The sequence below is a fragment of the Gordionus sp. m RMFG-2023 genome, chromosome 2, assembly GCF_954871325.1.
Source record: "Gordionus sp. m RMFG-2023 chromosome 2, tfGorSpeb1-WG-v2, whole genome shotgun sequence".
Lineage (NCBI taxonomy): Eukaryota > Metazoa > Nematomorpha > Gordioida > Chordodea > Parachordodidae > Gordionus > Gordionus sp. m RMFG-2023.
The window spans coordinates 26,132,084-26,156,598 of record NC_088776.1 but is presented as its reverse complement, the minus strand read 5'-3'; the positions used below and the strand labels follow the sequence as shown (position 1 = coordinate 26,156,598).

Here is a 24,515-nt window from a genome sequence, read left to right as displayed (position 1 = left end):
TAACAAGACAATATTGAAAAAAAATTATGATATATTTTATTTTTAATTCTTCGATTTTTTTACGTTGTAAAGTGTTGGATTTGAATGAAATGAAATAAAATATTAAAAAATGTAAAACAAAATCTATTCTCAAAAATCTATAAATCAGAGCTTCTAACAATAACCTTATTTAATATGTTGATAGAAACTTACGATTATTTTAGCTTGTAATTTTGCTTTTGTTTAAATTGTTTTTGTAATATATTTTGATACATTTTATTTTTGTTTAATCGAATTTGTAAAATAATAGTTTTTAGTGAGTTAGCTAATTCTTTTTTAGATTAATGTAAAAATATAATAAAAACTTTTACACCATATTAATAGATTGAAACCTTGGTTGATTTGATATGGAAATCACCATAATTTTTTTTTGTTAAAATTGACAGATATCACCACTCACAAGTCATGTGTCTTTGTTGCTTTTAACAAAACTACGAAACGATGATCGATAGAAACTTGGTAAATTTATTAGACTGAATAATTAATTACATTTATACTAGATAAATGAATATGAATGGTTTTTAAAAGAGGATACTAACAAAAGCTTAAAATATCTTCTTTCATTAATAAAAGTTTATAATATTTATTTATTATCTATATAGAATAAAGGAATGTGGTAAAATATATCCTTTGCATCTATGGGGTTTGTATACATATGTGTATATATATAAATTAATTTTTAGACAATGAAAACTACTCAAAACCACTTATTTACCATTTAATAAGTGAAAAGTAATTAATTAAATTAAGTTGCATTATTTTGATATAAATTGTAACAAATAGCATAGATTGCTCCTTAACCATTATGGGTGACAATATTCAACAAATGGTTTTTTAATATGTAATAATTTTAATTTAGTATCATTTGTAAAGGAGCTAAAAATTAATCCTCATTTAAATAATCAAACACAATATACCATATCATCAAATCCTATTAATTTAAATATACAACCTGATTTACCATGGAAACTTCAACAAGTTAGATATTTGATTATTATATTTTCTTTAATAAAATTAAGGTTCAAGATTCATCTAATTTTCTCTACCTCTCATATGAATATTTGAGAAATATAATAGATCAAAATATTACCTTTACTACAATCACTGATTTAATGAGAGTTTATATATCATTTTTTATTTTATTTTATTAAATATTGAAGATTATAGATGACATGTATATATATTTGGTAAAAGGGAGGGATTCTTTATTATTACCAAGAAGAAAAAATTTTGAAGAGATATCTTCATCCCCTACTATGGTTATTTATATATTATATTTTCTTGTTAAAATTAAGTTTAGAAAATTTTAAAAAATTATTTGCCAAAAGGTGTTGATATTAGTTTTTATCTAAATGGTTCCAGACTTACATTAGCTTTATATGTTGCACCAAAACCTGGAGAAATAAATACCACATTAAAGAATAACCTAAGCTATCCTAATTATCATATTTCTCAAGTTATTCTTAAATTATTTCTTATAGAGTTAAAATAAGGGGCCTGGATTTAAAGTATTTTTGTTTTCTTGTTTAATTCTCATTCGAATATTTTGGGGAAAATATTCAATTTTCATTATTTAATAAATATAAAATTTGAGCATTAATATTTTCTCTAAGAGGTTATATCATTTATGTGTATTGTGTTAGTATAAATTAACACTAACTTGGTGTCAAAATTTATCATTGAAATTTAAAACTTTAATTTTATATTTGATTTTATAAGAGTTAAAAAATGTTTTTTTATAATGACATAAATGGGTAAAAATATAACACATGAATTTTTTGAGGAAAAAAAGATGAATTAAATCTACGCCAGATTTTATATTTATATTATTTTTATAGTATTATTATCCGAGGTATAAGACATAAATCTTGCCCCTCCCCCCTTCACTATACCTACAAATATACGAATCGAATCATTTATTATTCGTATTTGTATGAATAATAAAATGATTATTCGATTTGTCAAGTTTTTCGGATTGTTTCCTCCTTTAACGACATTCTGTATTTTGTAGCCATATGAGGTCCAACAGAAAAGAGTCGCTCACATGTAGTGTTGTTAAACGGCTCGTTTTGAGCCGATTTTTAAAAACGGCTAAATCAATATTTCATCCAGAATAATATTATGCAAACCTGAAGATTTTGTTTGTAGAAGGAACAAAGGTTTGGACATCTATTAGCAAAATCATGAAGCTTAGCAAATATTTTTCTGGCTAAAATATTGAGTTAGCCGCTTTTATAAATCGGCTTAAAACGAGCCGTTTAACAACATTACTCACATGGGGTTGAAGATCCCTTTATCGACAATATGTCCTTCGCCATTTTAGATAACACGGGAAAACGGTCTCCATGTAGTTTCCATCATTCTAGTGGGTTTTTATTTGACGTTATTCTCACTTCTTTCAAATATGTGTCAATTTCAGAAATTGGCATAACATTCTGTTTAAAAATGACATCCATATTTGATTGTATTAAAGGTTTACTTTTTGATACATCATATTTAATTTTATATTCATCAAACATTTTCTCAAAATTATTAAATATAGTTGTAACATTTATATTATAAGATATAGGTAGGCACTCAAGAAATTCCAGTTTAAGTCTTGGATCTAATATTGCAGATATAATTGTTTGGAAATCTGTTAAATTATAATATGATACTATTTTTTGTTGCGCATTAATTGCGTTTATAAGCGTATTATCAAAGAGACTTAGGTGCACAATTAATGATATATAAAAGGGGATGACCAGATTAAGTGTAGGATATGTTTCTCCTGATATGGCAACAGTAAAATCATAAAATGTTTTTAAGTTTAATTAAATCTATATAAAATTTAATATAAGTACAAGTAATAGTATTTTGATATCATTATTGTTGTGCATATGATTTTTATTTATATCATTATCAAAATATGATTCAATAAATTTATTATTATAAGATTTTTGATGGAATCGTTTGTAATGATTAATCAAAGTTGAAGTAGTTTTTTTTTACACTTAATTTCAACCTGACAAATCTTACATCTTGCAGTTTCTGTTGATGCTTGGTAAATATAATGTTTCCAAATATTTGCATTTTTCTGTCCTCCCGATCCTGACTGTATAGAATTTGAGGTGGATGATGAATATTGGTTTTGTTCTCCAATGCTTTCTGATTCAGAAATATCTATTATACCAATAGGCTGAATATCTATTTAATAAATTAAATATTATTATAATATTTATAGCATAGCCAGCCAACCCAATATGACAATCAATAAGAGTCAGTAATATATATATGTCAAAATCATCAGATCCTATAATCATCATATCAGAATTTTCTTATAAAATATTTTTTACAAACTGCTTATACAATTGATAAATTATCCAAAAATGTAGATGAGATGATAGCTTATAAAAAATTTATCACAAAATTATATATTTTAGTGAATTTGGATATAAATGAAAAATAAAGTTTTAAGTTTAAAAATACTATTACATGTACTTATATTAAATTTTATATAGATTTACTTATAAAATATTTTTTACAAAAATGATTTGGATTTATAGGTTTTAAATCCAAACACTGTTCATAAAATTTAATTATATTGGGAAAAGAATCAAGAATATAATTTTATAAAGATAATATAAATTTTTGTGAATTTTGATTCATAGTAGAATAATGAAAGTTTTAGATTATTTGATTTGGGCAATAAGAAATTCCTACTGAGATTCAATGATAATCTTTTATCCTAAACACTACTTTGTTGTTATTAACATAAACTAAAATAATATATAAGTCAAAGTAATATTCTTTTTAATGTGGGGAAATAATAAATTGTCAAAAAGCTATGCAACTTAAATAAGTACGAAAAACTCACATTAGCAATATTTTACAAATAAAGTGGTAAAAACTTTAGGCAAAAAGTCAAATTTATGATTTCTCCATCATCAAATGAAAGAGAAATATCAGGTTTGCCCATCATTCTTGATGTGATGGGATCAGTTTATTATAATTGTATATGTTATGTGTTATATAAATTACCTTCTTCGTCCATCTCTATCGTAAAAGAAATTTCTAAAGTAATGGTCTATTATGAGATTTGGATATAAATGAAAAATAAAGTTTTAAGTTTAAAAATACTATTACATGTACTTATATTAAATTTTATATAGATTTAATTAAACTTAAAAACATTTTATGATTTTACTGTTGCCATATCAGGAGAAACATATCCTACACTTAATCTGGTCATCCCCTTTTATATATCATTAATTGTGCACCTAAGTCTCTTTGATAATACGCTTATAAACGCAATTAATGCGCAACAAAAAATAGTATCATATTATAATTTAACAGATTTCCAAACAATTATATCTGCAATATTAGATCCAAGACTTAAACTGGAATTTCTTGAGTGCCTACTTATATCTTATAATATAAACGTTACAACTATATTTAATAATTTTGAGAAAATGTTTGATGAATATAAAATTAAATATGATGTATCAAAAAGTAAACCTTTAATACAATCAAATATGGATGTCATTTTTAAACAGAATGTTATGCCAATTTCTGAAATTGACACTTATTTGAAAGAAGTGAGAATAACGTCAAATAAAAACCCACTAGAATGGTGGAAACTACATGGAGACCGTTTTCCCGTGTTATCTAAAATGGCGAGGGACATATTGTCGATACAGGGATCTTCAACCCCATGTGAGCGACTCTTTTCTGTTGGAGCTCATATGGTTACAAAATACAGAATGTCGTTAAAGAAGGAAACAATCCGAAAAACTTTATGTTTGAAAAATTGACTGTTGTCAGATTTCTACATTATAGATATGAATATTATATTGATTTTTCTATGCTTCTATTTTGTCTCACTAATAAAATTTGTTTGTCTTTATCCTTAGTTAAATTTTACAAAATAAATTTTATAATAGATCTTTTTTAATTGGTAAATAAAATTTTCGAATCGAATAATCATTATTTTTCATACGAATACGAATAATAAATTATTCGATTCGATTCGTATTTTTGTAGGTATACATATGGATGTACTAAATTTTTGAAGAGAAAAGAGGATCTAATTTCTAATCTTTCCATGCTAGCCAAAAGATTATGTTCCGGCAATTAGCGCGCCCAGTACCGCTGGTTTGACGTTGAATTCAAGTCATCCTTATGTCCTACAAATTTAAATAAATTATTTTTATGCATGATAACTATAAAATTAGAAAATTGAGTTTGAATTTATAGTTTTCTTTTCAATAAATATTTAAATATATTTGTAGTCTATACGTTATTTTTAATTTAGTTTTTTTGTAAAAAAATTTATGTCGCTGCACCGATTTACGCTGCCTATGTCGACGGTGGCTAAAAAGCGGCTCGCCACTGGCTGCCGATTAATTTTTAAAACTTGCGCCAGCCGCCGATATTTGCGCAACGGTCTATTTACACCTAATTAAAAAATATCATAATGGCATTTATTTCTACGTCATATTATTTGTATTTAAATACTTTTTAATTTTTTTAGATATTATATGAGAGACCTGCAAAGAGGTACCATTAGCACGGCCCGGTTTTTTTTTAAAAATAAATTTTTCGGCCCGGACTGGGTTTTATATTTTTAGGCCAAGCCCGGATTTTTTTAAAATATATAATATTTATTTTTTGAGTTAATAATGGCGATTTAAAATATCTGACTTGGCTGGAGTATTTAAAAAAATTAAAATACTGGCGGGGTTTAGTGCCAGGCCTTCAGATATCTTATTTATATATACCAGAGTTGTTAAAAGATACTTTTTAAATTTATCTAGATACAGATACAGCTTCTAAAAAGTTATATTGATACAGATACAATTTAAATTAGAATTCTATTGTGAAAATTCATGAAATGATCTAAAAAATTTATTGACTCGATATCACATTTATCAAAATATAACTAAAATAATGATTTTTAGATATTAATATAATATATGATTAATATAAATAATTATTATATATCAATAATAAAATAATATAATATATGATTAAATGATTATAAATAATTATTAGTCTTCAGTAACAACCACTGTCTGTCGACAAATTATATTTTTTTGTGGAGCTAATGTTTTGACCATTTTTATAAATGAAGGATTTTCAACAATTGAAAATGGCTGAATGCAATCTATAATAAAATCAGTTATTAACTCATCTAAAGTGGTTTGGGTTAAAGTCTGAGGTCTCTTGGAAAAATATCAATGGACGATGAGCCTAGTCCAATATTTTCTTTAATAGATTTATTCTCCTTCCCCTTTTTATTTGGATTAAGAGTGTTTGATGTTTTCTCTTAAAATTTAATTATAATTGTAAACATTTATTTAGTATCTATACCCTTAAATGTTTTACAATGTTGCAAGTTGAGGTAATGCTAACTGAAATTTGCATATTTTTTGGTAGACATGGCAAACATTTTACTAACATAGATTTGTTTTCCTTATTTTGAGATATTATTTTAAAATATATGGTCTATAAATTGGCCATGGAAGAATGTCGTCATTTTTGTCATCAATATTAATCTTAAAAATTAATATAATAGAATAAAATAAAATACCAATTTCATTGCAATTAAAAATGGCAAATTATATCAAAATTTGCTTGTTATTGATAACTCGGACATAATATTTAATTATTATTTATATATAATTTTTTAATATATATATTAATAAGTTATATCAGAGGAATTTGGTCTGGGGGGTGGGGGGAGGATATTAAAATTTTTAAGAAATATTGTTTTTTAAAAATATCAAGCATAAATTTATTAGGACTAATAACTATTTCTAATACACAATTTTAAATTTATGTGAATTATAAAAAAATTATATATAAAGAATCACTTAAATGACCCAAAATAGAAATTTGAATATTTTGAGCCTTTACACAAAAAGTTTCTTAAGAATAATTGCATTTTATATGTTATATATTTACAATGTAAAATCCAATCTTCGTTGTGATTGAGCTAATTTTTCAATTATCTCATCCTTGCTTGTCGTCAAATGCCTATGAATATTCAAAAGATCCAAACCTTTCAATCTACTTTCAAATGTTGTACTTCTTGGTATGTTTTTCAGAGACCTGTAGGCCCGGCCCCCGGGCTGGATAGTATTTTAATTTTTTTAAATATACCCGGGCCGGGTCCAAATTTTTTAAAAAAAAAACCGAGTCGGGCCTAAAATTTTTTTAAAAAAATCCAGGCCGGGCCGTGCCCTGCAAATGGTACTTCTGCAGGCCTCTGTTATTCTTCTTAAAAAAGAGAATGTTCTCTCATTAGTTTACTAGTGGGAAGAGTTTATAAACCCTTTTAATACATTGGGAATTTAATCTAAAATGTGTTTGAAATAATGCAGAGCATCCATACGGGACTATATCACCATTGTTAATCTTATGAACATAGTTATTCAGCTAGTAAGGCATTATAAGATATTTTAACATCTTCATAATAAAAATCTAACAAATATTTTTTTTTCTATCACCATCTGAAAAAGGTTGGGAAGGCTTTTGTGTAAGTAATATTTGCAGATTAGTAAGTGCTGCATGATGAATTAAAAATTCATTTACTTGGGTTATAAATGTATCTGTATTTAAGATTTACTCTTCTACTGATCCTATATTAATGTTTTAACGATGAGCTTGCCTTGCTACAAATCGAGGGAGACAAATATTAAACACGTATAGCTCTGCTTTTGACTCAACAATAAAATATGAAATTCTTCATCAACATTAGCCCTAATTTCCTTGAGTTCTGATAAAATGCTCTCCGCTATTCTCATCTTCTTAATCAAGTCAATGTCATGTTTTTGAAAAGTAATACTTAAATAGTTGTATAATTAAATAATACATTCTAATGAGAAATAAAACTTGGAATAAGCATTGAATTCAATAATTTTCTTGCTTCTGAGGAAATATTTCTTTCAGGCCAAGCAAATAATTGGCTCTTCTAACTCCTTAAAAGCTGTTACTGCTTGATGGCAGAGACTCTATCTCGTTGGACAAGGTTGCAATTTCTTTTTACCTGTTGGACAAGAAGTTTCAGAAATAACAATAATTTGACTAGAAATTTGAAAATGGTAGATAAATATTACGCCACTAAAAATTTGAAAATAATAAGTAAATATTATGCCGGAAAACTTGAAATCTAAATTAATTGATAAAATAACTTATGAATGTGATAATAATTATAATAAAATATATATTTAATATGAGATTCTAATATTAACAAATATAAACAATATTATTTTTGAAAAATATATCCGGCATCTGCATTTTTTGGCTTGGGGGGGGAGATTTGTCCGCTTGCCCCCCCCCCCCCCCGCTGCATACGCCAATGAGTTATATGCTCATATGAAATAAATTTTACATTCAAGTATTTTTATTTATAATATAAAAAAGCGTTAAATAGAAGTATATCAAAATGTATCTTAAAAAGTATCTAAAAACAAATACAGATACCTCTAAAATAATATCTAGATACAGATACCACATTTTTATATCTAGATACTTTAACAACTCTGATATATACATTATAATTTTTGAAATGTATTTGTATTCGAGTACATTAGCTTAAAAATTTGCCAACCCTATTTGGTCTTTATGCTTCAGGAACAGTAAATATTTAATGTAAATTAAAAAGGATTCGAACCCTTTCTTTTATGGCCTAATTTAAGTTTATATTTTGCAAAAATTTTAGAATTCGCAAAATATTAAATCACTAAAACAAGAAATATTTCATTATCTCTCTCCCTAGCCTATACATAGGATGGACAAACTCATTATATAAAAATTGGACTTGATATCAATATAAATTCTAGGAAAATAAAATCATGGAATAGTCCTTTAACAGCGGTATCAATCAATTCCCTTAACGATAGCAAAAATAAACGTTATCGCGTGTCGCACTTTTATATTGGGAAACAGGTAAGAAATAAAAAGCAGATGCTAATTTATAATTCATAAAAATCTTAATCAGATTAGACAGAATTTTATTAAAACAATATATATACACCTTTTTGTTTTTAATAGGCTAGAGTAGTATTGTTAAGACTCCATTTGAGCCGATTTTTTAAAACGGCTAACTCAATATTTTAGCCAGAAAAATATTTTCTAAGCCTCGAGATTTAACTAATAGATCTTCAATTCAGACCTGCTATCCCGGATACATGTGCCAGGCCTTATTTTAATTTTATTATATACACCCCGGTATGTAAAAATATAAAACTAAGCTGTCGAAAAATATTTCTAAAAAAATTCTGGCCGGGTCGTGCTAATGGTACCTCTGCTTTAATTCCAGTTTGCTTTAGAGCAATATTATTACTCATATTATTTTGAGGATTATAATAACATTTTTTTTAATTCCTAAATTTAACAAATAAATTTTTAAATATAAAGTTAATTTCAATGGATAATTTTGTTACTAAGTTAATGGTGAGAGGTGTTTTTTACACTCAAATTTATATTACCTCAAAAATATAATAGATAGTATCTTAGAGAATGTCTTAATTAATATTTAAGTCTAATAATTGATCTATATTATAAGGATTGATGAATAGATTTAGATATTTTTAGAAACATATTCTGGAAAGTCGAAATTAGAAACTGGCATGAATGGAACATAATTTTTTTCCCGAAACGGAATGCAGAAATTCTTTTGTTCCAGGTCCCTGAATAAATTAAACTATATTTAAAAATTTTTTTTGGGAAATAAGGTGGACCACGAAATAATATGGGTATCGACAGTTATCGATTCATATGAAAAAATCATAGCCTTTTGTGATAAATTTGCCAACAAGGTAACATAGCGAATGATTTTATTGAATTAGAAAAAAATAATTAATTTTTTTTAAATAAGTGTTGTTAAATTACTTAACTTTGACCATCTCTATTTTAGCTTAGTCAAGCTTTTAGCCTAAAAAATCAAATTAAGAATCTAAGTTGAGTCTAAACTAGAAGATTGATTAGAATATTTCTGAATAAAAACATGGCTACGCTGTTTTATAGTTGACTAAAGTTAGGTGGTTTAACAACACTATTTCAAAGTTAAATTGCACATTTATAATAAAAAGTATCACATTTTGTATTTCCCCCAAAAGGTTCTATTAGGCTTTAACCCAGACGAATACACCGCAGGGTTGGGAGGGGGAGGCATAAACACGAAATTGCCTAGCATCTAACCGATTACACCCTAAGCTGCTTTAAAATATTCAGAAAAAGGAGCATTTATTTAAAAAAAATGTATTTTCTAATTTGAATCGTTGATATCTCTCAACCCACAAATTTCACATATATTTTTTAACCAAGTGACAACTAATTTTTATTAAACCAAGTTTTCTTTTGTAATCAAACTATAAATAACATTATTTCGTGTATGTGCACGGTTTTTTATTTAAAATTTATGTAAAACAGTGGCTGTGCATTATCAATAGCCATATATTTTATAGTAATGATTGACATCATTTGTGGAAGAGATTAATATTTAAAATATTTTACCTTTTTCTAAGCATTATTGTTAAAATTTAAGGTTTTCTTGTCTTGTGTCCCGATCTTTATATCCCAGGCTGATTATCTTGGCTGTGTGAGCTGGCAATACACATATAAATAAAATTCTATATCTTGCGGGGCCCTCTGATTTGCACACCCCGCTGTGGGCGTTTTGCTACGCTTCTGGTCAATATTATATTTTTGTTTATTTTAGGTGTCCACGTTTTCAAGTCAATTCTAAAAGAAGCTTTCTTAATGATTGGACTATAATTTAAATATTATTTATTCAACTTGTAATTATTTTAGTTATTATTAAAACATTTATTTGTAATTTTTAAAAATTATTTATATATTGCTGATGCTTTCAGGACGTTTTATTTTTTTGTTGTATTCTCTGAGCAAAAATCATATAACAATGAATGCTTGATCTATTATCAAATATAATAAACATCATAATTTTCGGGTTTCGATTCATATATATTTAAGATAACATAATATATTTTTATAAAAATTTCTAATTTCGTCTAGGTGGATTTGGGAAATATATTGTATTAATTTTTGTTATGGAATGTACTAAGTTGTAAAAAAATAAGATAATTACTTGATATTCGTTTAGAATGAAATGGCATTTTTTAAAATGGGAAACAATTTATTGATTTAAATTTGCAGCCACATGCATACAAAAATAGTAAAGAAAAGTATAGATTCACCGATACTTTTAAGCTAATATCCAAATTAATACTAGCATTGTTTAAGCCAATACCCAATAAATTATTAATATTTATTGAAAAAAAAGCAAAAATATAATTCATCAATATTCTCATTTTTTAAAATTTATTTATCATTTATAAAAGTAAATTAAAAGAAATAGGAAATTAAGATTAACCGCATAGGTTTAGAATTTTTTTACAAATTCATAGTAGACTTAAGAATTTAATTTATGAAGGTTATAATTTTTGAATATCGGCTACTGGTATTAGTCAAATATAGTATTGGTCAGCACCGATACTGACCAATATCCCATGAACATTGACCCAAGATCAGTATCAGTACATCTTTGATTTATCTGATTACTATTTTCTTAATCTTTTAAACATATGTATTATGTATATTCCTTTAATTCTGAAATCTTAATTTTAATATATGGAAATAGATTATAAAGATATAAATGAACGATTTACATTATAGGGTTTTCTTAAAAATAAATCACTTTAGTGGTTAAAAAAAATACACGATAATTATCGAGAGGATCTTTTTATAAAAAAACAATCCTAAATTGCCTTGACGTATTCTGCTGGGTAAAGCCCTACCTTATTATGGGAATCACGGCCCTGACACCAGCCCTGTTCATCTTTTTCAGCAAGTTGTTGCAGAATGTCTCCTCGAGTGAAACTAAGTTCGTCATCTTCCTGAGCTGAGTAATCGTAAAGGGCCCTGACTATCACGTGAGGCCTACCATCCATTCCTGGACTTCTATCAGCTGAATCTGCTATTTTTATTGTTATTTAAGAATATACATGAATAAATTTATCACACTCACTTAATTACCCAATAATACTTAATTCCCACAAGGCTCCTAGTAAAATATCTTAATCAGTTTGTAAAAAATTTGATTCAACCAGGGATATGAATCCTTTGGGAAAAAAGGTCCCAGTTCAGGAATAGAATATTAAAAAAGAGTTCGGGTCCAGGTTTGGAGAACATAAAGAAAATTAACTCAAAATAATATAATTTTTTAGGGGAGGGGCACGATAAAGTGGGGTTTTCTCCCATATATTTTATTGGTGATATTTAGGTCCACATATTATAGGATTTGGTTATATTCGATTTTTATAAAAATAATCTTCGATTTTCACCTTTTTCCCACAAATTTTGATTTTTAGTCGTTATTTTAAAAGGTTATTTTCTTTCAAATTCTTACTTATAATATTGTATACATTTTTTGGAGGGGGGTGGGGATTGAGGAGTTTGAGGGGGAAATTTATGTGAGCTTAAAATGATATTTGCGATTGGGAAAAATTTCTTCGATTCCCAACACTTTCTAAAATTAATATAAATTAAAACAGGATATTACCTATAAAATGGAAGTAAAAAACCAGTAAATTTTGAAAAATGCGAAGAGAAAAAAATGATTCATTCCAAAAAACATTAAATTTTTTATGGATTTAAAGGAAAATTTTTTTTAACACCTAGAACCCTTGAGCCTTTCACTTTTAAAGCAGGTTTGGGTCTAGAGAAAATAGGAGGGGATTCAACGTCATTTAAAATATTAATTTAAATTGTGTTTTTAAATCTTTAAAATAAACTAAGAAATCGAATTTGTTAAAAAGGGACCAGGATAAATAGTTTTGAAAGCATAATACGAGTCTGTGGAAGTAAATAAGGCTAATAGTAATAATAAACATAGAAGGTGCACTGTTGCGTTATTTCGCTTTTAATTTTATTAATAGTGTCATATTGTTTAACAAGTTTAAATATTTGTATTTAATTATTAATTTTTTTATAATTAGTTAAATTTGTTAAAGAATGTTTTGGGTTAAATTAATTTTAATTGAAAATAATTAGTGTAGCATTTTGGGTAAATTGTAGCAAGAAGAATATTTAGCAATAGATATTTAAATTAGTTTTAATAGAAAATTAGTAAAGAAATTTTTGCGTTGAGTTTAAGAAAAAATTAACAAAATATGTGGAGCTTCCATATAATATACTGAGTGCTCTAGTAATATAGTTAAGTTAGTTAGGAAGTCTGTACTTAGTGAGGCGGGTGCATCTGAATAGAAAGATTAGAATATGGGACTGTGGTAACAATTGAGGGGCATAATGGTGAAGAGAACAGACTTTAAAGAGTAATCTGCTTACCTTTAGTGAATATGATGCATGATTGGGATTGGACTGGTTTTGGTTGTAGAGATTCGGCAAGGTTGTTTGGTGTCGAGGAATAGGAACGTGGTATATTATAAATGTTGGGGTAAGAGGACACAGTGCCGTTGACTGTAGAGATATTATTAAATGTTTTGAGTTTGTCTTGGTAAGCATAACAGAATATGGTGTGCCTGATGAATGGTCAAATGTGGTTAAGGGCCGTGAGGATTCCTAATATGTGGTCAGAAGTTAGTGTGGTGATTAGAATAGTGTAATGTGGTTAAGAGAATGGCTGAAAAGTCCCAGCGTGTGGTGAGGTTTTGGTGGTGAAAATGGCCCAGTGTGTTTTAGGGGCTGGTTGAGGATTCTGAGCATGGCACTGTGTTAAGTTTTTGTGGGAGCGGGTCTAATGTGGTTTGAAAAGCTGGCTGAGTATTTCCGGTGTGATGGTATGTTGGAAATGCGAGGAGAGAAGGTAAAGATATTTTTATAATTTTTTTACGAAGAGACTCCATACTTTATTTTTTTTAAAAATGAAATAAATAGTAGAAAATAAAAGGCATACCGGTGTGGTATGGGTGATAGTGTGAATTCCAGCGTGGGAATGAATTAATTGGAATATTTGATAAATAAAAATAAATAGGCGTTTAAAGTTTGTTTTTATAATATAAAAGAAAATATATAAGATAGTATTTCCCAAATTGATAAAAATAATTTTGGTTCATGTGTCATACTTGTATTCTATAAATTTATATATATAGTGAATTTTATTTTGGGGTAGTTCAATTAAATGAGTGGTGAATTTAATGTGTGAAGAAGAAAAAAAAGTGATAATGAAAAATAAGTAATTCCTAATTTCAACATTTAAAAATTTTTGAGTTAGAAGTGGATAATATTTATTCCCAATAAATATAAAAACTAGATTAAAAAATATTAATTTTTGCCAAAGTTATAACTGTCAAAATTGATCAATAAGTTATTCCTAGGGCTGTGCCGATATTAAATATCGGATAGGCATCGTATTTAGCGTTTTCCAAAAATATCGGATCGGGCCGATACCTGTAAAAACCCGATCCGATCTTTTTACTTATCTTTTTTAAATTATTTTATATATATTTATTTTCCATTAATAATATTTTCTAAATAATTTTTTTTAAACAATGCACACAACACCCCTTTAATTTTATTTTTTTAAAATAGATTTATAGTATTTTAAAAGTTTTTTTTATAAAAATAGAAAGGAACACCCAAAGTTTTATTTATTTTAAATATTTTTAAATAATTGTATTATTTATACTTTAAATAAAAGAATTTTTTTAAATATGGTATCTGAATTATGGAAATATTTTACAAAAAAACAAAGATAATCTTTCAAAATCTGTGGAATTCTAATTTCACGGTGAGGAATAATGAAAATTCATTTAATATTACTAATATCCGTAAACCTTTTTAAAATTATTGTAAAAATAAAAAAAATTAAAAGCACATTAGATTTTTTGCATAAAAATATTGATTTCTAATTACATTTGGTTCAAAGGGGGTGGTGAAAAATCATTATAAATATCGGATCGGGTTTAAACCAATATCGGATCGGTGAAAATGTGGATCGGCACAGCCCTATCCTATATTTGATTTTAAACTTTAATGTTGATTTTCTCATTTTAAACATTTGCGCAAGTGGAGCACTCCAATTCTAGGCCGACGATTTATTAATTTATATATATTTAAATTAAATATTTTTTAGTGCCTCTGATCATATGAATTTAATTTTTGTTTATATGTAGTCTTGAGGAGGGGAATAGTTGAATTAAGACGGTAAAAGAAAGGAAAATTGTGAATAAATTATGTTTGTGTTTTAACGGTTGTGATACATTAATTAAAATTTCATGATTACTCTATATATTAAGCTTAAGGGTAGTGTTCTAATTTTTTTGGCATAGTTCTAGGAGGAAGGAAAATAGTACTCTAAATCGTAAGTGATAGAATATTTGGGAGTAATCATTTTAGGTTTTTGTCCTGGAGTTGATAAGTGGTGCAATCAACAAAACAATCCGAGGTTATTCTTACTCGTAAATAGTGTTGTTAAATGGCTCGTGTTGAGCCGATTTTTTAAAACGGATATCTCAATATTTTAACCAGAAAAATATTGCCTAAGCCTGGAGATTTCGATAATATATGTCTAGACCTTTGTTCCTTCTATGAGCAAAATCTTCAGGCTTTCGTAATATTTTTCTGGATGAAATATTGAGTTAGCCGTTTTTAAAATCGGCTCAAAACGAGCCGTTTAACAACACTACTCGTAGGGCGGAGGTATTGCAATCATTAGTGTTGTAAAAGAGGATTTTATAATGATATTTGTTATTATAGTAACATATTATTATATTATTGGATATTCGTGATTGGTTAGTTAGTCACGTAATGTCTTTGTATTATTTAATTATAATTTGGATAGGCAAGTCATGATTGACTCATGCCTTTTTAAAAATTATGATATTGGTGTTATTTATTTATTTTATTTATGTAGAATTAAATAAAAATTCGTTATAATACATTTTTTTAGTTTTTTTTGTCTTTCTTCCTAAAATTTCTTGCCTTGTTTAATAAAGTATAAATTAGATTCTGGATTTTAATAAAAAGTTTTACAGTGGCACCGCTTGCAATAGAGTAAACATTACCTTTAAGTTCAGAGGGTGTGGATGAGGGGCGACTTTCCAAGGACGCTCGTGGGGGCAGCGTTAAACGGCAATTAAAATCCTCGGGCAAATCGTGGTCAATTGAGTTATTGACTTCATCATTAATTTGGTGGGCTATTATTCTTGATTCATTTTTCAAATTATCATAGCCATTATTAAATGTGGGAGAGTCATTATTGTATTTGCTATAATCATCTTTTAAATGGACTCCCTCTTTGAGAACTATGGATTTAAGGGTGACACCAGAGTCTAGGTCAGTTCCACCCACCGCCTTTCCCACTCTTTTGCTGATACTGTGTATTTCAGGACTGTATTCCTAGGGTAATAAATATATTATTATTTAAAATTTCAGGCAATAATAAAAAGATGGTTTTGCTTTATAGAGGGTGGTATTATATTATGGTTTAAGAGCTTTAATCAGAGTTTAGAAAACTAATTGATATTCGAGAATATAAAATGTCTTAATGAATATGTAAATGATAATGTATTAAATATTCTAACTTCAAAAACGGGCCAATTCATAAAAGTGCCTATTCCATTTGTATTACTAAATAGGCTTAAATCTTTCGGTATATCCACAAAATCTATTCCGTTCCGTAAATCTTCGTATATTTTAGATAAACTGCCAAAAATATTAAAAATATATTAATAAAGTATGATAACTCGTCATATTGAGTGGGATCTAAGCTTTTTTGGAGTGTGTAGAGGATTTGCTTGAAAAAAGACATTCTATTTTCTTCCATCTTTTGACATTTTTCAAATACCTTTAGTGGTAAATAGTTAAATATTTTGTAAAAAAAAATCAAAAACAGAATATCTAATAGATTTTATTGAATTGTTAAACGATATTATTTTTAAATTTTGATGATAAGCAAAATTAATTTAGACCAAAAATTGTTTTAAAAAATAAAATTTTTAAAAAAGTAACTCAAAGTCTAGAAAATATTTTAAAATTCAAATAAAAACTACGTTTTTCGTTTTTAATTTTCACAGGCTTACTATGTATAATATCAAAATAAAATACTAACTTCTTTCATATCTTCCATGTATTTCGCGTTGCAATTATTGAGTTCTTTTAGGGAAGATTGGTACCTTTCTCTAGATTTATAAACATCTTCCTTACATCTTTCAACCTTTTCCCGTAAACGTTTTTGCTGATTAATATCATAAAATGAAATTTTAATTCAATCGAAGGATATTATATTTTAAAAAATAATTAACCCATTATGTTGGTTCTTATTTCCTGTATGTAAAATTTTAATTCTGTAAATATCAACAATATCTTAACAGGAATTTAAGTGATATGTACCATATATGGTCTTTAACCATTAAGCATATCAAATCAAAATCATCAAAAAATTTATGTTATTTCAATAAATAATAGATTTGGAGTCACTTTATCATGTCGACATTTTATTACAACGACACTTTACACGAGGACACTTTAACACGAAGACACTTTATCATGCGACACTTAAGAAAATTTTTTATTATATTTATTATTAACAATAAAAAAATTCTTATCTCTTAAAATTTCTGAAAAAAGGTATTTATCTATTTATATTTTTTAAGTCAATAGTTTTTTCACAAAGATTTATAATTTTTAAAAATTAAAAGGTCTTGAATTTATGTATAAATATAATTTTTTTTTTCTCTATATATAGCTCAATTTTCTATATTATTATATATTAAAGAATATATTTTTATTAATTAATGTTAGAATTTGGATTTACAACAAAAAATAAACCTACCCTCTTATATCAAAATTATGTATATACGAAATTTAGAACAAATAAAAATAAATCAATATGCTGGAGGTGCGCTCAAAATGAATCTCAAAAATGCAATTCTTTTATAACAAAATTTAATGATATTTCAAGAAGTCCCCTTGATCATACTCATAAAGGTGGCATTTCCAAATCTAATGCCAGAAAAGCTATATCAGAGATGAAATCAAAATTAAGTGAGTATTCTAATCCTTCGTTGGTCCATGCAACTACATTATTAAATTATGATAATAATACATAGATAGTTGTGCCAAATAAGTCAGCCCTTTATCGATCATTACAACGGCATAAAAATGCAGGCTCAGTCATTATATTGCCTCCAATCCCGAGGGAATGATAATTTACGATTTATAATATTGAGCTCGGACGAACTACTCGAAGGATTATCAAGATGGATATGTGATGGTACCTTTAAAATTGTACCTGAAATATTCTTCCAACTTTATACTATCCACTTTCAAATTGCACCGGCGAATCATGTTGGTATATATTGCGTATTACCAAGGCCCATACATATGCGCGGATGATAAACCTAATTTTTTTTTCCTTTTAGCTTTCACCTTTTCTGGTGGTAAGCTCCTTCAATCTCTCTCCACTTTATTACTACTATCTATTTTTATATTTCTGATGGATTCCATTTCGGAATATCAATCCCGATGGATCTCCCACAGGAGTATCGTTATCAAGTCCATTGTAGCTTGGATACATTGTGCTTAAACGGCCCCCGAGGTTACAATTATCCTAGCGCTGGCCAAGAGATCGTTATCATCCTTGAATGACCCACGAGTTCAGCTGGCCATCTTATTTGGTTTATTGGACAAGTATCCTAACACCCGGCTGTCCAAGCCTGTCGGTGACCGGAGGTGGCATTTCTCAGCTCAGAAAATCATCTTATCATATGTCTGTACACATCCGTCATCGAAGAAAAACCCGAAAATTTTTAGTTCCTTTCCAGAATTTAACCTGGGACCTTCGGTTTACAAGCATACATCATACACCACTAGGCCACCCCGGCGATAGATGATAAAAATAAACATATTATATATTTTAAGATATATAATTTAAATTTTATTTTAGGAACTGAAACAATTATTACCAGGGTATATGGAAAATATTGGTGGATTTCGAATAGGCACCGATAAATGCGTTTAGGGCAGGACATCCACTGCAGATATCCTTGGATGTTATTTTCATCTAAAACAGAGCGTTATTAGAAAAATAAATGATTTGGGATTAAAAGAAATGTATGAGTCTAATGATGACTTTCGATTGTATAGCAGGTGTTTATCGGCCTTTGCATATGTCCCAAAGAATAATGTTGGAAATTCATTTGATACCATAAAAAACGATTTGAATTATGGACTATAGGATTCTTTAATATTTTTAAAAGCTATTGCACATATTTCATGTAATTAAATATTTTATATTTTTTGCTCATGATATATTGATTTATAATTATTTACTATATGTCATGATAAAGTGTCGCGGATATAATGTTGCTAGGCGATTACTCCACCAGAACATTCGTTGTTGTGTAATACGCGCTTAAATTTTTTTAAATTTCATTAGCATTGAAATAATATAATCAGAAATCCTATTCATTTAATTTTCATAAACAAGATATCGGTAACTATAAAAGAATAGAGATCATCTTCGAAAAATTAAGATAAATAATTATGTAGAACGTTTTTCAACGAAATTGATTTTAGGGAGATATTATTATTTTTATTTCTTTTATCGATTTTTTGGATTGTTATTATTTTTTATTTTTTTTTATCGATTTTTTTGAATTGTGACTAATTTTTTTTTGAACAATTCTTGGAATTTGTATTTTTTGAAAAAAGATTTTTTTTTTTTGTTTTTTTCTTAGAAAATGAAAATAAAAAATTGTATTTTTTTGAAAAAGATTTTGTTTTTTTCTTGGAAAATGAAAAATAAAAAAGTTGTATGAAAAATAATAAAATTGAAAAAAGAAAATCCATTCAGCATTAAGGAAATATAACATTATTTAAGATTACGTAAATCTCGACTTAGAAATTCGACGACTTAGAAATTCAACAAATAAGGAATCTAACAGAAATGACTAAGCGTTCGTATTTTAATCACTTCTTTGCTAATTAAAGAAGAAAAAGTACCTTCTTTTTTCAACGAAATTTCTCAAATAGGCCTATTATAATCACCAAAATTCGGCCTCCCTATCCTGCTATATTGGAAAGATTAGAATTATCTAATTATCCTCTATATTTTCTTCGTCGCTGACAACATTGCATTGAGGTGGAGGTATGATAATATAAGAGGGTTCGGAAAAACAATCAATAGTAAATTAATGCATTCGTTAAATTCTAAAAGTTACATACATAAATTTTTATTAAAACTTTGATTTACTCAGATGATCCTAACAGAAGGCGCGTAAGAAAGCGGGGAAAATTCAGATGCCGGCTATATATTTTTCAAAAATATTACTGATTCCTACCTCTTGTCACATATATATTCCAATTTACATTTATTTATCACATTCATAGCAATAAATACACTACTAATTTATTCTATGAATAAAATCGATTTCAAATTTTCTTTGACGTTATATTTATTATCTACCATTTAAAAAAAATTGCCACCAAATCATTTGAAACTTTTTCACTGCAAAACTTGAGTTAGCCGTTTTTTTTAAATCAACTCAAATCAAGGTGTTTAAAAACCGTGCAAGTACTACCTCTGAAAATAGATTTAATGGGCGTTAGAAGTTCTTAATATATACATAAGGAGTTCATGCCATGCATTATAAAATCATTGGGAAATCAGCTCAATCCCAATCAAAATTGAATTTTACATTATAAATTTATAATAAGCTTCATAATTTTATTTTTTCCTATATTTTTAATACATCATAATTTTTTTCATGAATATTTTGTAAGCTTATTTACATGCAGTTCGTAACTATTTTCGTGTATATTTCCAAATTTTTTTTCAATATAATATAAATTTATATAACTCCCTCGACAAATACAGCAGATAAAAATAATAAATCCCTATTTCCCAACCTCATAGTTTTCCATCCTATGCTTGTCATTCTTTTCATAAAAATTTATATTTTTTTACAAATAATATAATTTAATATTTTATAGTCACTAGTCCTAATAAATTTTTTATACTTAAGATATTCTAAATAACTCCTAGAATAATCTAAAAAAAATTTAATTGCCACTCCTCCTACCCATAGTAAATTCCTGCGTACGCGCCTGTAACAGACAGGCTGAACATATTATTTAGCATTTTTAGAATATAAAAGAAAATAGTTATTAATTTGCAAAAAAAAACAATAGGATGAAGAAAATCTACATTTTTATAAAGCTCATTATAATCCCCATTATAATTATCATTTAAACCAGAGTTTGAAACATGACCAAAAATGGTTCTGGTTTCAGTTTTGAAATTTAATGTGGTTCCAGGGTTTCGGGCTCCGGTTTAAAATTCTATTAAAGTAATCAAATAAAAGTTAAACAAAATAAGTCTAAAATGAATCACACAACATTTTAAACAATATATATAAATAAATTACTCGAACATTTGTTAGAACCGGTTCCTAAAAATTTTAAAATGGGTTCTCTTTTATAATTTTTAGGAAAGTTCCAGGATCTGGTTCCAAACTCTGATCTAAATAAATTAATTCGATTATTTTAATAAAATAAGAAATGGATAAAATTTTATTTCAAAATCAATTACCATAAATGGTATGTTAATTAACAGTTAGCCAAAGCCATTAAACAGATTGAAGTACAAAAAAAAGACGTTATATTACTTCCTCTGGAGATTTACTAGTATCAGATCTTGAATTACTTTCTTGAATTACGGCCGTTTTTTCATATTTACACATTAAATGATAAAATTTCTTTGTTTCTAAAACTTTTTTGTATAATTTTGCCCATGGTTTTTGAGTCTAAGCCAAGCAAAGTATTTTTTTAAAATAATTTAATAGAATAATCCGTGAATTAGCAAAATAATATTTAATCATTTCAAGAATTAACCCTTCATTTCACAGGTGGGACTCAGACACCAGTCATTTAAAAAACGTTATTACTTAAAATTCTTTCAATATTTTTGCCTGAATCCATTTAGTAGCCTAGCATTTTTTGATTTTTTTCAGTAGTTTAAAAGTTATGAGTTTTTTGGGGCTTGGGGTCAATAGACCCCACCTGTTCATATATTAAGCATAAATAAACATTTTTTATATTTTATTTTTATTAATAAAAGTTATATTATATTTGAACCTTAGATAAACATTTTTACATCATCAATTTTATTTATATATTTTTTTAATCACATTTTGACATTTTAAAATAATTTGTCACTTTTTTGACTCCCTTGATAAGAACTGTCATATAATAACAAATTAACATTTAATTATTAAAATAACAGTTAAATCATTAACTTATAGTTTTAAAATATGGAAGCTACAAATAAATTTGATTTTAATATATAGTGCTGTATTAGGGTCTGAGGGACCTCATCTATTAATTCGCGTGATTTTTTTTGACCTGTTTAATGAAGGGTTAAGAAGTATTTTTATGATATCAACCTTCCTAAATGTTTCTTCCATTTCTTTAGCTTCTTTGATTTGGTTGAGGGGAACGACGGATCTATGAAAATTTTCCTTTTGCCAATCTTTAATGGCTCTCAGGACATGAGCTGATAGCCCATCGCGTATACTTATATGAATCCTGGCTAAGCGTTCAGATTCGTTGAGGGAGCATTTCCAAGCAGAATGCATCGTCCCATATTCTGGGCCTAATACATTAATTTTTATTATATTTATTCTACTAATATTTTCAACATTTATTATGTTATGTTAACCTTAAAATTTAACATTTTTGAAGATTTAATATGAAATAAAAATTTTTTGATAATTTTTGTCAAGAGTGTCGATCAAGCCAAATTGCCTATATACCATATTTCATATTTTTACTATATCTATTAAAAAAATAGGTAAGGTGATAGTTTAATAGGTGTTCCCGACATGCGCAGTAGGTTTTGCATTTTAAATTAAAAAATTTTTAAAGTTTATTATAAAATTGTCTGAAATTTATAAGGTGGGTATTATACACCTATCAAAATGCATTTTCGGCAAAATCGGATTTTTGAATTTAAAATAACGCGCTCAAATAATAATTTAAAATGCAAAAATAACAAAAAATAAAACAATACCAAACATAGTTTAATCATTAATTTAAAGATGATTAAAAATTACGTAATTATATAGAATATATCTAGTATCAAAATCCTATACTTTTTTATTTTTTTCTCTAGTGGGGGGGGGGGGGGGGGCAGAGGTTCAAGTCATCTGAAAATTTTTAATGGTAGATACAAAAAAGAAGGTCAATTTTGAGCCCCCCACCCCCCGAGATTGTAAAGTGAACAAAAACATTGGAACCATGTTCAAAAAAATATCGATAAACAAATACGATACAATTTCAAAGAATTATAGATCACAAATTATATTCTTAAAAATCTAATATTTAATCTATTAAATATACGCAAACTTTTATATTAATTTTAGAATAATTAAAAACCCAGGTTTCTTTAATATTAATACATATATCGTCGACGTAGAATTGGAGCGATCCACTTGCGCAAATGTTTAAAATGAGAAAATTAACATTAAAGTTTAAAATCAAATATAGGAAAAGCTTATTGATCAATTTTGACAGAGCTATAACTTTGGTAAAAATGAATATTTTTTAATCTAGTTTAATTTTTATATATATTGGGAATAAATAAGTTATTATCCACTTCTAACTCACAAATTTTGAAAATTTCGAGTGAGCACTTCAATTCTAGACCGACGATATGTTAGCAGCAATGTGTTATTTTTTCAACTTTAAATTATTTTTTGAGTGCGTTTTTTTAAATTTAAAAATCTGATTTCACCGAAAATATATTCCAGCATGTTTAGGAATATATATTATTAATTTCCGACAATTTTGCCATAAACCTTAGAACTTAATATAATTTATATAAGTTTTTCCATATATTTTTTATAAAAATTATAAATGACTTATAGGCTAAAGACAAAATTGTCTACAATTCTTAATATAGGTATTCTAAACATACTGGAATATATTTCCGGTAAAATCAAATTTTAAATTTTAAAAAACGTACTCAAAAAATAATTTAAAGTTAAAAAAATAACCGGAAAAACACATAGATGCTTATGGTATCCCGTCATTACAGAGAAAACAATTATAGAGAATGTCGATAGAGAATGTATTTTATAGAGAATGTATTTTACAGAGAAATTTTTATAGAGAAAACAATTATAGACAATGTCGATAGAGAATGTATTTTATAGAGAATGTATTTTACAGAGAAATTTTTATAGAGAAAACAATTATAGGGAATGTCAATTATAGAGAATGTAGTAGAGAACTGCACGGGCTGTCCGTAGCCCGACCCATCAAAAAAAAATTTTTTCGGGTTCGGGCTCGGGTCGGGTTGTAAAAGCTGTCCGACCCGAAAATAAATAATAATATTAATATCTTAAATAGTCAGTATAATTTATAATATTAATTATAAAATCATATTATTTAATATTTATCACATTTTAGGATTAAAATGTCAATCATATAAACATGTCATGTCATTATTA

At 27.0% G+C, this 24,515-nt stretch overlaps 2 protein-coding genes across 10 annotated transcripts in view; one reads left to right on the top strand and one right to left on the bottom strand.

The window, feature by feature from the left end:
- The first annotated feature begins 427 nt into the window (after positions 1-427).
- On the top strand, positions 428-10,990 carry LOC135925262 (protein rogdi-like). 7 transcript variants are annotated; one of them, XR_010571596.1, is made up of 12 exons: positions 428-498; positions 540-611; positions 649-682; positions 723-771; positions 823-868; positions 913-1,017; positions 1,059-1,157; positions 1,200-1,298; positions 1,340-1,495; positions 9,759-9,842; positions 10,143-10,284; positions 10,745-10,990. XR_010571596.1 is itself a non-coding variant. In XM_065460495.1 (11 exons), the coding sequence occupies exons 1-11, from the start codon at positions 481-483 to the stop codon at positions 10,769-10,771; spliced, it is 789 nt and encodes a 262-aa protein (XP_065316567.1). In that variant the 5' UTR covers positions 428-480; the 3' UTR covers positions 10,772-10,990. The 7 variants fall into 7 exon arrangements, 6 of the variants coding, with proteins under 6 accessions (XP_065316567.1, XP_065316566.1, XP_065316565.1 ...); XM_065460495.1 differs by lacking the exon at positions 10,143-10,284; XM_065460494.1 differs by lacking the exons at positions 10,143-10,284; positions 10,745-10,990 and adding an exon at positions 10,571-10,738.
- Positions 10,991-11,067: 77 nt separating this feature from the next.
- The window catches only part of LOC135925261 (protein kinase C and casein kinase II substrate protein 3-like), a 38,811-nt gene continuing 25,363 nt past the window's right edge, over positions 11,068-24,515 (bottom strand). Inside the window, exons 2-8 of one of the 3 annotated variants that reach the window (XM_065460492.1) lie at positions 22,449-22,657; positions 21,672-21,809; positions 17,114-17,239; positions 16,749-16,849; positions 16,587-16,707; positions 16,068-16,401; positions 11,068-12,019 (exon numbers count right to left, since the gene is read on the bottom strand). In XM_065460492.1, the coding sequence (XP_065316564.1) occupies positions 11,802-12,019; positions 16,068-16,401; positions 16,587-16,707; positions 16,749-16,849; positions 17,114-17,239; positions 21,672-21,809; positions 22,449-22,640 (1,230 nt within the window). In that variant the 5' untranslated portion in view covers positions 22,641-22,657 and the 3' untranslated portion in view covers positions 11,068-11,801. The remainder of the gene's footprint in view (positions 12,020-16,067; positions 16,402-16,586; positions 16,708-16,748; positions 16,850-17,113; positions 17,240-21,671; positions 21,810-22,448; positions 22,658-24,515) is intronic. The other 2 variants (XM_065460491.1, XM_065460490.1) reach the window with 2 other exon arrangements.

What these genes read in the sequence shown, in the direction of transcription:
- LOC135925262 (XM_065460494.1), top strand. An exon ending in TACCATGGAAACTTCAACAA is followed by an intron (nt 1,018 to 1,058) that starts GTTAGATATTTG and finishes AATAAAATTAAG; the next exon opens with GTTCAAGATTCATCTAATTT. An exon ending in GTGATAAATTTGCCAACAAG is followed by an intron (nt 9,843 to 10,570) that starts GTAACATAGCGA and finishes TTAAAATTTAAG; the next exon opens with GTTTTCTTGTCTTGTGTCCC.